Source organism: Nyctereutes procyonoides, unplaced genomic scaffold, assembly GCF_905146905.1.
Source record: "Nyctereutes procyonoides isolate TBG_1078 unplaced genomic scaffold, NYPRO_anot_genome, whole genome shotgun sequence".
In the NCBI taxonomy this organism is placed as follows: domain Eukaryota; kingdom Metazoa; phylum Chordata; class Mammalia; order Carnivora; family Canidae; genus Nyctereutes; species Nyctereutes procyonoides.
In genome coordinates, this window is record NW_026575025.1 from 112,830 (window position 1) to 128,559 (window position 15,730).

Genomic DNA, 15,730 nt, shown 5'->3' on the forward strand with positions numbered 1-15,730 from the left:
AGAAGAATCAAGGATTTGGGAGCGTAGAGGGAGAAAAACCAAGTGCAAATATATCTAAAGCTATATTATGATATCAAATTGGGTATGTCCACAGAATAAACAAATATGTTCAGAGGACGGAGATTATCATGCAAACAAATTCAACAATATCTATTTGGTAATTTAATATAGAATGAAGTTGAAAGTATTTAATATTACTCAGCCATTAGAAACGACAAATACCCACCATTTGCTTCAACGTGGATGGAACTGGAGGGTATTATGCTGAGTGAAGTGAGTCAATCGGAGAAAGACAAACAGTGTATGTTCTCATTCATTTGGGGAATATGAATAATAGTGAAAGGGAATATAAGGGAAGGGAGAAGAAATGTGTGGGAAATATCAGAAAGGGACACAGAACATAAAGACTCCTAACTCTGGGAAACGAACTAGGGGTGGTGGAAGGGGAGGAGGGCGGGGGGTGGGGCTGAATGGGTGACGGGCACTGAGGGGGACACTTGGCGGGATGAGCACTGGGTGTTATTCTGTATGTTGGTAAATTGAACACCAATAAAAATTAATTTATTAAAAAAGTATTTAAGTATTAAAAATAAATTATAATAAGATAAATGACTATCAATTTGGAAAAAAGCTTTGAAAGTATGTCAAAACTCAGTAAGGGCAGCCCCGGCGGCTCAGCGGTTTAAGGCGCCTTCAGCCCAGGGCCTGATCCTGGAAACCCAGGATGGAGTCCCACGTAGGGCTCCTTGCATGGAGCCTGCTTCTCCCTCCGCCTGTTTATCTGCTTCTCTCACTGTCTATCTCTCATTAATAAATAAATTTTTTAAAAATCTTTAAAAAACTAAATAAAATACATTCCTGCAGGACTCCGTGTGTATGGGAGACATTAGAAACATAAAGGAAAAGGATGTAGAATAAAACAAAAATCAATTGGGCAGCCTGGGTGGCTTAGCGGTTTAGAACCTTCAGCCCAGGGTGTGACTTGGAGACATGGGATCGAATCCCACGTCGAGGCTCCCTGCAGGGAGCCCACTTCTCCCTCTGCTTGTGTCTCTGCCTCTCTCTCTCTTTCTCTCTCTCTCTGGCTCTCATGAATAAATAAAATCTTTTTTTAAAAAAAAAGATAAAAATGCATTAGTTACAGCAGGAATGGGGACATGGGAGATGGAATGCAAGGAGAGTGCACTCGTTTCCTTTTTTCATAGCTCATAATTATTTTTAATAATATAAAAACAAACCCGATCCATAGAAAATGTAGTGTTTTAAATTTCTGGACATAATGCAGTCACTGAACTTCCTCTTTGCTGAAAGTACCTAGAAGCTGCATAAAATACAGGAAACATCGTTTTCAGTTTTGGTTGGCTGGCAACATACTTCTGGGACACTTGAGGGAAAGGAGATAGATCATGTGAGTTCTAGGACAGCTTCTGGCTGACCAAGAATTCTCCAACCCCTTGTAGAGGTGAGGGGAACTGCAAATGGCTCCCCTCACCTCTGACATCACAAAAATGGTTTTCTAAGAGCTCTCTTAGATCTTTAATGAATTCCTTTTCTTTTTTCCCCCTGAACACTCAAGAATTGATTTTTCAGACTTCCTTTCCTTTCTCCCCTTCCAATGCTTGGAGTGATTCCTTGTCCCCTTTCCTCATGACTACTTCTTCATGTCAACCCCCACGCAATTCACTTTGAAATATTCCCCATTGGCAGATACAGTTTAATTATACCAATTTGTTCATGAAAATGTATCTTTTCTGTGAGTGCAAACAAATATTTCTCTAATGTCCTCATTCGTTCTCTGATAAATGTCCTCATTGGGTCTTAAGTATTTAGTCGACCACCACTTTCTATGTAAGAATACTGGGCATCTTTGGTGGCACAGGATAACATTGTGCTTCCATTGGCAGAAACTTTTCACATACTTATGAAGTTCATTTCATTCTTTTCTCATTAGCTTATATCAATTAAAGTAATATTTCCTGGTGCCTATTTCATGGGTATTATAAACTCAGGTACTAAAAAAGCATCACATGATAATGCTTGATTATAGATTATGATGTGGTGGTGGTGGTGGCAGGTGGGTATTATACATATCAGTTGGGTGATCTTCAAAAGTGAAAATATGTATTTTAAAACATTCTCATAAAAAACAAAAGACCAAAATTGAAATGAAGTAAAACAGACTTTCTAATCTGAGTTCTCCTAAATAATCTGAATTTTGATTTTTTCAGCCATATTAGGACCAAAAGAAAGCTTTTTTTTCTAATACCCAAACAAACAAACATGGCAGTCAAGGGAGGTAAGCTCACTTCTTTCTCCCGTATGTAAAGCAATGGAAAACCCCACAAAAGGCCACTGAGTGGCTGATACCACCCATTGCTGCCAAATACAAGATTCTCCTTCTCTCACCACTCACAGAATTTTGAGAAATTCTCCAGTCACAGTACAGGTTTTCACCAATATTTAAGCTTTTATTAGAGGTTGAGGGTGCCTCCATGTAGATTCCCCAGTGAGGCAAGCTTCAGACACAGACTCAGAGCAGAATTCTCTTAGAACACCTTCTCCAAATGCCAGGTTGTCAAGACAGCCACCTACATTAAGTTCCAGTTACATATGGATTAACACCTTGACCACATTCATTACCTCTAAAATAAAATATAGATGAAGAATTGTTGTGTGCTCACACACACAATCATTCTCTCACTAGTTAGTGTTTTCCTTCTGAAAGCAAATTGATCCAGGAAGGTAAATTATCATGTGAAAATATTCACATATTCATCCTGACTATGACCAGATGTCAAAACCTATCATTAAGGTCTATGATAGGTTTTTCAAAGTGGTTTGGATTTAAGTAATCCTATTCTTTAAAATTTTTTTTTATTTATTCATGAGAGACAGAGAGAGGGTGTATGGGGCAGAGACACAGGCAGTGAGAGAAGTAGGCTCCATGCAGGGAGCCTGACATGGGACTCGATCCCGGGCCTCCAGGATCACACCCTGGCCAAAGGCAGGCAACTAAACTACTGAGCCATCCAGGGATCCCCAAGTAATCTTATTCTAATGCAATCCTCTCAGAATAAGGAGTCTATATATTTATTACTATTTATTGATATTAATACAATAAAATATACAAAAAGGATGATTAAAAATTACTAATTGGCTTTATTCCCCAAAGAAAAATATTCTATCTCTCCTGTCCATGAAGGAAAACCAACCTGTTAAGGGAATATACATTAGGATCCCTGAATATCATGTATCAGGAGAAGTCACACTTTGCTACACCATAACTTTTTCATGGCATTTTTCACTTCCGCATTCCTCAATGTATAGATCAGAGGGTTCAGCAAGGGTGCCCCAATGGTATAAAACACAGCCACCACCTTGTCTACTGGAAATGTGGTTGCTGGGCGTGTATACATGAATATACATGGGCCAAAAAATAGGACAACCACAATAAAATGGGAGGTGCAGGTCGAAAGGGCTTTTCGCCTTCCTTCTGCACTGTAGTTTCTCAGAGAGTACAAGATGATAACATAGGAGATAAGCAAGATTGTGAAACTAACCGTGCATATGGCTCCACTGTTAGAAACAACTAGCAGATTTATTACATAAGTGTCCATGCAAGCAAGTTTCAGCAAGGGCTGCAAGTCACAGAAATAGTGATCAATCACATTGGGACCACAGAAAGGCAATCTCAAAGCCAGGAAAATTTGTGCCGAAGAGTGGATACAGGATCCCACCCAACCCAGAATCACCAGCACACTGCAGACATGCCTGTTCATGATGGTTGTGTAACGCAAGGGCTTACAGATGGCTACATAGCGATCAAAAGCCATGAGGATCAGCACGAAGATTTCCATGCATCCAAATAAGTGGGCTGAAAAGACCTGAGTCATGCACTCATTGTAGGAAATGGTCTTCTGCTGGGAAATGGCATCTACAATCAACCTGGGAGCTGTGGTTGTAGAGAAGCAGGCATCAGCAAAGGACAGGTAAAATAGGAAGAAGTACATGGGACTCCCAAGGGTCCTGCTTCTTTTAATAGTCACTACAATGAGAAAGTTTCCCAACAGTGTGGCAAGGTAAAACATCAAGAAGACCCCAAATATTGCTTTCTGTTTTCTTGGATCCTGTGTCAAGCCAAACAGAATGAATTCATTCACACTGCTGTTCATCGCCATAGTAGTGTCTATAGGTAAGGTGAACTTGATAAGACCTTAATCTGCAAAAGAAGAAAAGAAGTAACATCTTGGGGAGATCATTGGGCTGACCTCTCAATTCCTTATTTTTGCTCTGTTACCTCCAATTTCTTTAATCCTTATGAATCTTTGTAAATCTGCAGAAGTCCAAGCCTCTCCCAGATCTATATATTGAGTCAGAAACTAACCAAAATGGATCAAAGCCTTTGCATTTGGAGAATAAAAAGTCAATATCCTTTAAACATTTTGATTCCTACCAAGATTGAAAATGGCAAAACTTGTACTTTCCTTGGTCAGGTGCCTTAACTGCCTTGAAATTTGGCCTTCAGGCAGCCAGGGTGGCTCAGCAGTTTAGCGCCACCTTCAGCCCAGGGCCTGATCCTGGAAACACAGGATCAAGTCCCAAGTCTGGCTCCCTGCATGGAGCCTGCTTCTCCCTCGGCCTGTGTCTCTGCCGCTCTCTCTCTCTCTCTCTCTCTCATTAATTAATAAATAAATAAAATCCTTAAAAAAATAAATTTGGCCTTCATTTGAAAATTTATGTCTAAGAGTTGCCCTGCTTTACCTTGAGTTTCCCTAAGAATGAAAATATTTTTATGATCACATATATACACATCTAGTTCACGTATTATGCATTTTATCTATGTGCTTTGAAATCTGAAAAACACTATTCCGATATTATTTAGCACTCATACTGTTGGAGAACCCTCCTGAAGAAAATATCCTCAGTTGAGTTCACTGATTTTGGGTCTCTGACTTCATCTCTGAGCTTATCAGTATCTTGGATGAAATATCCTTTACAAAAACCTACTTTGACAGTCTTTTACCTCTTGTGTTCTATGTCACATTCACTGATAGTCATTGATAACAAAAGCCTGGAGAACTTTGAGGTTTGTCATAATTGAGGAAATTTCCTATTTACCATCTTTACTGTTCTATTAAACTGATGCCATCGAGAATCTCTACATATGGATTCAATGTGGTAGAAAAATCTTAATGATGTCTATAACCTAAACAGTGTTTTTACACATATATGGTCCTTTTTACCCTGAATTGTCTTATTTCTAAAAATACCATTTGAAGAAAATTCCATTATTCAATATACTATGTTATGATTTTTCTGTTTCAAGTTCTTGTTCATAGCATATATAGTTTGTCATTGAAATCATTGTATACCAAGCGTGTTCTGATTTTGACTTGGAATTATTATAACACTTCTTCCCATGTTACTATATTTTCCATGGATAAATTGTTCATTTAATAACTGACATTGTAAAATTTTTCTAAGTGGTATTTATTTGACCCTTTGTCAATCAAGATATTCCTGTTGTTTTAATTTTCATTCTTACAAACAACAATTCAGAATAATTTTACAGTCATGATATTGCTGCCCCAAATGCTTGATATTGTCATTGCTATTGGTAATTATTAAAAGGTTCTTCAATATTTTGTGTTCATTTATTAAGTATATTTTATTGTCAAGCAATTCATATCATTAATTCTTCAAAGTACACAGAGGAATGAGAAAAGAAATTTACAATCAGTCTCAAAATTATTGACTTTATGATCCTACTCTCCAGAAATGACTATTTTTGGATTTTATGTGTTTTCTTTTAAACATTATAACAGTATACTTCTTTATGTGTATCTCTTTTGTATATACAAGTATGGCCAATATTTCAAGGTTGATGATATTCCAAAAAAGCTGATGAACATGCAAACACAATTTATTTTGTGACATTATCTTATTACCTCACTGGCATAATAGTAAATAACTATATTTTATTATGTGCATATACCTTTTTGTCATAAACCACATTTAACAGTTTTATTGCATTTTTAAAAAGATTTTTACTTATTTATTCATGAGAGACACAGAAGAAGAGACATAGGCAGAGGGAGAAACAGGCTCCATGCAGGGAGCCCGACGTGGGACTCTATCTTGGGTCTCCAGGATGAGGCTCTGGGCAGAAGGCAGCCAAACCACAGAGCCACCAGGGCTGCCCAGTTTTATTGCATTTTTTATGTAAAGATTGCCCATCTGAGAATTTTCATCTTTTGTCAGTTTATATTTTGCAGTCTTGATATTTTATCTGGGATGGCTATTAATCTAGCAAAACATTCAATTTCCTGGCCAAGAATACAGGTGCTAGATTCAGATGTCTTGAGTTCAAATCCTAGTTCCACCATATACTAGCTTGGGAAAGACACTTTGAACATAATCATGGTACGTAGGTAGAAAATGAGAAAAGATCTGGCTCTTAGTGAGTAAGAAGGATTAAGTGCCAACCTCTGCTTCTTTCACTATTATGAGTTTACTTTTTCTTCATTTCTGGGGCTTTTTCCCTTTTCCTGTAATCTGATCTTCCAATTTTTCCATCTTAATTTAGCCCACTTCCAAAACAGTTTAAAATTATACTATCTACTCACTTCTCTCATAATCCTACAATAATCTTTTATTTTGAGTATTGACTCACAAATATCTGGAGTTATTGTAAAAAATGGGAAAAATATTCCACTGCTCTTAATATTTTGAGTTTTAAGATAAATATAGTTGAGATCATTCATTACATAAGGCACACTATCATTGATATTAGAAGAATACAAAGAGGAAAGAGACAAGATTACAAATTTCTAAAGAATAGTTTGGGAGTGAAAAATTCAGAATTATGTTAACAGATGAATCATAACTTCAACTGAAGAAAGACATTCTAAATTAGGTTTCCTGAGATGCAGATATTCTAAAGCAGGAGGGGGAGGTGGGTGAGCACAGTGATAGTGCTTAGCCGCCGAAGCCACACAGCCTAGATTTGTACCCCACTCAACTGCCCACTATGGTGAGATATGTAACAAGTCCCTTGATATCTCTGTGCTTCATTTTCTTCACCTGTAAACATAAAAGCAAAGAAATCTACTTTTTAGGGTTTCTATGAAGACTAAATAATTCAGTATGTACAAAGTATGGGAGATGGAGGTCGGTGCACCTGCAATTGCAATCGTTGCTTTCATTAGGATTATTAGTATCAATTTTTCATTATGATGATTAGTATCAACTTTCAAGGATATTAATCTACCTTGTTCATTTGCCCATAAAACAGATGCACAATTGTTTTACACACTAATGTTCTGAATGCCAGACTTGTCACAATTGATTAGACATAATCACCATAACACACCATCATCAATGAGAGGCCAGAGTTAACCCTAGGGTTCACTATTCGTGTGGTACATTCTATGGATTTGGGTAAATGTTAAGGACATGCATCCATTATTATAATATCATATAGAGCATTTCTACTGCCCTAAAATAGAATCTTTTGGATTCCCAAAACATAGAAGATAATTCTTTTCACATAGTGTCTAATATTCATTAAATTCTGAATAAAATGTCTCACACTATTTTTATTGAAGGAAAACAGAAATTTGAGTTAGATGCCTATATGAATTTGCATTATGAGAATTATCAGTTCATATGTACCACAAAATCTGGGAGGTATTTTATAAACATCAGTACTACAAATGGCCAATCCTAGAATTCTTTATAAATGGACCATCCATGTTTCTAAATGGAAAGAAAGGACACAATTTCAGATATTCCCTCTTCTCCTCATTCTCTACCTCTACCTATTTTTATCACCTTGCTAAAACTTGAAAAGGAGGGCAGCCTGGGTGGCTTAGCGGTTTAAGCGCCTGCCTTTGGCCCAGGGCGTGATCCTGGGGTCCCAGGATCGAGTCCCATGTCAGGCTCCCTGCATAGAGCCTGCTTCTCCCTCGCCCTGTGTCTCTGCCTCTCTCTCTCTCTCTCTCTCTCTCTCTCTCTCTCTCTCTCTCTCATAAATTAAAAAAAAGAAAAGGAATAGCACATTCTAAAAATATGATGGTATTATGCTGAGTGAAATAAGTCAATTGGAGAAGAACAAACATTATATGGTCTCATTCATTTGGGGAATATAAAAAATAGTGAAAGGGAATAAAGGGGAAAGGAGAAAAAATGAGTGGGAAATATCAGAAAGGGAGACAGAACATGAAAGACTCCTAACTCTGGGAAACAAACTAGGGGTGGCGGAAGGGGAGGTGGGCAGGGGGTGGAGGTGACTGGGTGACAGGCACTGAGGTGGGCACTTCACAGGATGAGAACTGGGTGTTCTATACGTTGGCAAATTGAACACCATAAAAATAATTTTATAAAAAAATAAAATAAATAAATAAAAGTAAAAATATGAAGAACCATGAATGTGATAAAATGGTTACTATGGTTTTCTAATGCAATGGCTGAAATACTCACCAGGACTTTGAAAGCCCTCCAACGCTGTGCCATAATCTTCCTCACCACATTTCCTCCCATGCCTCTGGGCATGTAGGCTCCAGCCATGCCTGACGTTGCTGTCCTTCATAAAAATATGTCTCCACACCATCTCATTCACTAAATGTTCACTATTTCTTAGTTATAAAGGCCTTCCTCTGATTAAACGTTCACTCTGCATTGCTAACTGTGCACGCTGTACTCAGTTCAGATGCCATCTCTGAAGCAAAACCTTCCAGGTTTTAAAGAAAACCTTCTGGCTAATGATTCCAATGGGAATATATGTGTGTGTGTGGGGGGGTGTATGTTTGCATACTAAATCACACGATCCTTAAATGTCGTCTCTTTTCATTTTTTTATTTTTTAATTTATTTTTTATTGGTGTTCAATTTGCCAACATATAGAATAACACCCAGTGCTCATCCCATCAAGTGCCCCCATCAGTGCCTGTCACCCAGTCTCCCCCACCCCCTGCCCACCTCCCCATCCACCACCCCTAGTTCATTTCCCAGAGTTAGGAGTCTCTCATGTCCTGTATCCCTCCCTGATATTTCCCACTCGTTTTTTCTCCTTTCCCCTTTATTCCCTTTCACTATTTTTTATATTCCCCAAGTGAATGAGACCATATAATGTTTGTCGATCCCATAAGACAAGTACAAGTGTTCTATTTGGGCAAATTAAGTTAGGCTGGCAGGCAGTTTAGCAGAGAGAAGTAACAAAGAAACCAGTACCTCTAGCCTTTGTGCTCCATGGCAACCTCTCCTTCTTGGACACTCCACCTCCCACTGCCATGAGAATCATCATTCCTCAGCCACTTGAGTGGAGCCAGCATAAGGCAGAAACCATAAATAGGTTAGGAACAAAACCATGGACATATCCAGTACATGTCATGACTAGCAAATGGATGGAAAATTCTGATGAGTCAGAAAAAAAAGAGACCAGCATTTATATTTATACTTAAATGTAAATACACAGTGCAAGGCTGAGCAAAGAATCTTGCCAAGGACAAAAGAGTGCTTCATCCTAGGATTTCACTTGCTTTCTTCTCATTTCTCCACTCTGTAGATCATCCCTTACTCCAACATCAGAAAGAAAATGTAATTCTTAGGTGTCAGTGGGTTTGGGCAGCCAACATTACCGTCATTAATAGCAGAACAAGGAGTATCATAGTGCCATAGAATCGTGCTAACAATACTCTCTAAGAATACTGATTGCTGTGGTCAGTATACAGCCTTTCCTTTTCCTGACCTTAATCCTTGCAAGTGAGAAACCCACCTACGTAACACACTATACCTCTACACCCTTCAACGTACCCCTCATTCAATAAGAATTGCTCCTGAGACAGTGCTGCATCAAGGACAGTGAAAGGCAAAAACCCTGACACATCAGAATCTTTTTATCACTGACAGAAATGCTTCTGGAACTTCATGCTTCTCAAAGAATTCTCTAAATTCTCATTTAGAGAATTACATAATGACAATTGCCAGTAATCCAGTGCTGAATGGTGATCAAGAAAAAGAACATAGTATAGTTGGCTTGAAAACTTACCATATTTCTAGTACAAAAGTAGATGAGATCCAATAGAGGGCCCATAGTTTTTACTCTTGCAAATCTCATTTATTTTGAAGATGAATCATGTGCAGTGTGTTTGCAACATGTAAACTGTACTTCAAGTACATCTACTTTACTTTTCATTGCAGGATCCATGGGGAGAGAAGATACACCATAGGTAACCAATCTTTCCTGGAGGCTTGGATTAGACTCTTTAATAAGGTCTGTAATTATGAGTAGAAAGTTTCTTATATCTACTGTTAGAATTTTCTAGAATATAAAGGTACAATATAAAGGTCCCACCATTCTATGTTAGAAACATCTCTAAAGCCATCTCTAGTACCCCAAAACAATTCCGTGGCAGAGCAAGTGGACTAACATTTCCTCTTCCTCCACCAGATATATATAGACAATTCATAGAAGTTCACAAATACCCAGACTTTGGAGGGATAAGAACTCTGTCCTTTCCCCCCAACCCCAAAGGATATGCTCTTTAAACTACTTAGCTCAGTCACTCCTGGACTACTGCAAACCATGGTGCCAAGTAATGCAGACAAGGCTGTCAAGAGGCAGATTCTTCCCATAGAGTACTTCTCCCCTCCAAGATTCTGAAGTGACCCATCTCATTTCTGTTACCAACTGCTCCACTGGTGTCCCTGTTCTAAGGAGAAAGTATTCCTTCAAGTCACACTGAAGTATAGACTAAAATTCCAAAGGCTTTACTCTATATATTGAATCTTTTCTAATAGCACACAAAGCTCTGAGCACAGGTGCACATTCCAACACATGTAATATGACTGAATTCTAGCTGCATGATTCATGTCTCTGTGAATTTAAGCAACTTTCTTCACTTCTCCCAATTTTCTATTCTAGAAAATGTTACTGTATATTTAATAATTATTATCTATCTTAATGATACTGATATAAATGCTTGAAAATGAGTAATTAAAATTTCAATAATTTCTATAATATGTGGAAGTTATTAACTCAGTAACTAAAGCAGAAGAGAAAGTGGAAAGGAAAATAAAAGATATTTTTGTTTCGAAAACTACTTAAGTTGTAGATTACATACAATAAAATGCACATTTTTTTGTCTGAACAATTCTATACATTCCTTAGTGCTCACCATAAGAGGTGTACTCACAATCCCCTTCACCCTATTCACCCATCTAGCCAACTTCCTTTTGGCAACCACCTTTTTATTCTCAGTATTTAAGAATATGAGTTTTTTGGTCTTCTTTTGTCTTTTCCATTTGTTTTCTTTTTAAATCTACATATGAATGAATTCACATTATATCTGTCTTTCTCTATCTGAGTTATGCACTTAGTATTAGACCCCCAAACTCCATCCATGTCATTGCAAAAATTATTTTCATAAAAATCCAATAGTGGAATTACTGGACCATATCATATCGATTTTTCATTTTTGAGGAAGCTCCATCATGCTTCCACAGTGACTGCACCAGGTTACATTCCCAACAGCAGTGTATGAGGGTTCATTTTATTCAAAGTCTTTGCAATACTCCTTATTTCTTGTTTGTTGAATTTTACCCATCCTACAGGTATGAGGTGACATCTCATTGTGGATTTGATTTGCATTTCCCTGATGATGAATGATGTTGAACATCTTTTGATGTGTTGACTTGTTACTTTTATGTCTTCTTGGAAAAATGTCTATTCGGGTTCCCTGACCATTTTTAAGTCAGATTTTTAGTCTTTGTGGTGGTGAGTTATATACATTCTTTACATCTTTTAGATATTAACCCCTTATCATTTTCATCTGTCTCCATGTATATTTTTATTTCTTGTCTGATTGTTTAGTTCACCTGTTCATTGTCTAGGAGTGGGTTATATAGCCTCCATGTATTTGTGTTCTTTCTAGGTTTCTTCTTGTAAGTACTTATAGTTTCATACCACTGTGATAAAAAAGGTGTATAATATGATTTCAATCTTTTTTAATTTCTTAAGGCTTTTTTGCTTGTAGCCTAATATTCTATCTATTCAAGAGAATGTCCCAGTGAACCAGAAAAGAATCTGTCTTCTGCTGCATTAGGATGTAATGTCTGAAAATAAATGTTAGGTCTATTTGGTCACATGTGTCCTTCAAGCCACCCTTTTTTGTTGATTTTTATGTCTGGATGATCTATTGATATAATGAAGGGTTAGAATTCCCTACTATTGTATTACGATCAATTTCTTCCTTTTTTTGTTAATAGTAGTTTATGTATTTAGAAGCACCCATGTTGGTATGTAACATTTATAATTATTATATACTATTTTAGATTGTTGGACTCCCTTCAGACCTAAGGACATACAGAAATTGAAATAGAAAGGATGTAAAAACATTTACCATGCAAATAGAAGAAAAAGGAAAGCTAAGGCAGAAATACTGAATCAGATAAAATAGGTGAGTCATGTCTCGTCTCTTCTCTGATCAAAGTTCTCCAATGGTGCTCCACTTCACTTCATCAAAAGGGAAGTCATGTAATGCAACCTACAAAGCTCTATGTGAACTATACCCAACAATTCCTCTTTGATCTCACCTAGTACTCTCTAGGATCCCATCTCATTAGCCTCATACCCTCCCAGCATTACTGTGGTGTATATCCACATGGCTGACACCTTCACCCTCTTCAAGTATTTATTCCAACGTGATGTCTACCATAAAGACCACTCTGACCACCTATTTAATGCTGCAGAATGGGGAGAGACTTAACATGGCAGAGGAGTAGGGGTCCTTCATCTTCTCTCGTCTCTGGAAATCAGCTGGATACCTAACAAATCATACCAAACAACTGCAAAATCAACTGGCGATCTGAGAAAAAGTTGCTACAATTCTACAAATAGAAAAACAACCACTTTTGCAATGGAGGGTGTATAGAGAAATTAAAATGAGGCCATCTATCACAGGATAAACCATGGGCATTGAAGCCTCCATTATCCAAGTACCAGAAAATGATGTAAGCAGTGGAGTGAAAAATTGGGACACTTTTACAAGTTTGCCTGAAGGGTGGTCAGGAGGTGAAGAAAGACAGAATCCAGGGTTTCACACCATGGTCTCAGGATTCCTGGCATCACAAAAAGAAAGGGGGTACCAGAGTGCAGCAGAGTGTCCCCAGGCATTGGGGCGGAATATCTCATGAAGACAGTCAGCCCAAGAGTCAACATTCAACTCAGTCTTGCCATAAACAGGGAACGTCAGTCAGCAAGGTGGGGTGACTGCTCTCTGAGGAGGGGCCCAGAAAGTGACAGAAACACTGAGAGGCCCCCACTTCTCCAGGAGGTGTATTATTGCTGTGTGCCACAGAAGTCTTTAAGACATGTATTCTTGAAACGGGATCACATGCACTGGGTCACAGGCTGGTTTAGCACTGAATGTGAACTGAAACCAGGGGGATAAGAGTGATTGACTGCTTTTCCCTGAGCACTCACTGAAGAGTAGGGGACATGAACTTTCAGCGTGAGGGCTGCAGATGGAGGTGTAGCTCTGATTTTCCTTCTGACCCCCTATAATGGTACAGAAAGCCTTAAGGCAACTAAAGTCACATAGAGAAATCTGGAGCTGTATATTTAGCCTGGCTCCCTGCAAAGGGCAGTGCAATACAATCCAAGACAAAGACACCTGAGAGTCACTGCCCCAGGCACCTCGCCCAGAAGATCCACAAGGACATCTGCTAAGTCCAAGGTTATCAATGATAGAGAACTGCCAAACTCCAGCACTAGGGGAAAATAGAATATAGAACTTAAGGGTTTTTCTCCTGTTTCTTCACTCTTTCACTATAATCTTTTTGTTTGCTTTTCAAATAATTTCTTATTTTATCAACACTTTTTAAAATCTTTTTAATTTTCATTTTATAGTTCTATTTTATCCCGTCATTGAATTTAATTAATTGTTTTGATTATATATAAGTTTGCCTTTCTTTACAATTTTGGGATCTAGTTTCTTCAAAGGAGCAGACCATAATACACCCAGGATCTAGTGTTGTGCTCCATCTGTTCAGCATTTGGTTATATTCTCTCTCTTTCTTTAATTATTTTTCTATTGCTTCTGATTTGTTTCGTGGATGTTTCTCTGGAATCACTGTTGCCATTTTAGTATTTTGTTCTCTTTCATCTATTCTTCTCTGGTCAAAATGACAATACAGAAGAACTCACTTCAAAAAAGAGTACAGAAGGCAGTATTCACTGCTAAGGACCTAATCAGTAGGGATAGAAGCAACATGTCGGTACTAGATTCAGAATAAAAATTACAAAGATACTACCTGGGCTGAAAAAAGCATATAAGACACTAGAGTCCCTTTCTGGCAAAAATAATGAACTAAAATCGAAGGAGGTCAAAACTAAAAAGGCTATTCCTGAAATGCAATAAAAAATGGAGGCTCTAATTACTAAGAAAAATGAGACAGAAGAGAGGATCTCTGATATAAAAGACAGATTGATAAGAATAAGAAAACTGAAGTTAAAAAAAAGAGATACACTATGGATCACGAGGGAAAATTTGAGAGATAAATGATAACATAAGAGGACACAATATTAGCATAATTGAGGTCCCAAAAGAAGAGGAAAAAGTAAGAGAGAAAGTGGGAAAGAATGTATATATTAGCATATTATAGCTGAAAATTCCTCTAATCTGAGGAAGGAGACAGGCATTCAGATTCAGAAGGAACAAAGGATTCCCCTCAAAATCAATACAAAAGTAAGATAACACCTCAACATATAACAGTGTAGGTTGCAAATTTCAGAGACAAAGAGAAAATTCTGAAAGCAGCTCAGGACAAGAGGTCCTGAACCTTTGAGGGTAGAAAAATAAGACTCCCAGCAGTCTTATCCACAGAGACCTGGAAGGCCCTATAGTACTGGCATAATATATTCAGGGTGATAAATGAAAACAGTATGCAGACAAGGATACTATATCCAGCAAGGCTGTCATTCAGAATAGAAGGAGAGATAAAGAGCACCAGGGAAAAGAGAAACAAAAATAATTTGTGATCACTAAAGCAGCCCACCAAGAAATATTAAAGAGGATCCTGGAAGTGAAAAGAGACCCCAAATTAACATAAACCAGAAATGAACAGAGATAATATTCAGAAATAATGACTTTACAGGTCAAACAATGACAATGGATTCATATAGCTCAATGTTCACTCTAAATATGAATGGGCTAAATACTAGAATCAAAAGTCATAGGTTCAATTTGGATTAAAAAAATGACACTTTGATATGTCGTCTACAAACAGCAGAATTTAGACTGAAAGACACTTCCAGATCCAAATGAGGAGGAAGAGAACCATCTATCATGTTAGTGGACATTAAAAAAAAAAAAGTTCAGGTGGCAATCTTTATATCAGACACATTAGATTCTAAACTGAAGACTGTCATAAGAGATGAGGAAGGACAATGTATCATAATCAAGTGGCCAATCAAACAAGAAGAACTAACAACTGCAAATAATTAGACTCTAATAGAGGAGCAGCCAAATATATAAAGCAAATAACAACAGAATTAAGAAACACTTTGACAATAATACAGTAATAGTAGGGATCTTTAACACAACATTCACAAAAATGCACAGATCATCAAAGCAGAATTTCACTAAGGAAACAAGAGCTTTGAATGACACACTTGACCAGACAGACATTACAGACATAGTCAGAGCATGCCTTCCTAAAGCAAAAGACTA

General features: G+C 37.6%; 1 protein-coding gene across 1 annotated transcript; it reads right to left on the bottom strand.

Annotated features, from left to right (window-relative positions):
• Nucleotides 1-3,263: 3,263 nt before the first annotated feature.
• On the bottom strand, nt 3,264-4,178 carry LOC129503121 (olfactory receptor 4C11-like). The gene has a single exon (XM_055315084.1). The coding sequence runs from the start codon at nt 4,176-4,178 to the stop codon at nt 3,264-3,266; it is 915 nt and encodes a 304-aa protein (XP_055171059.1).
• Nucleotides 4,179-15,730: the final 11,552 nt, after the last annotated feature.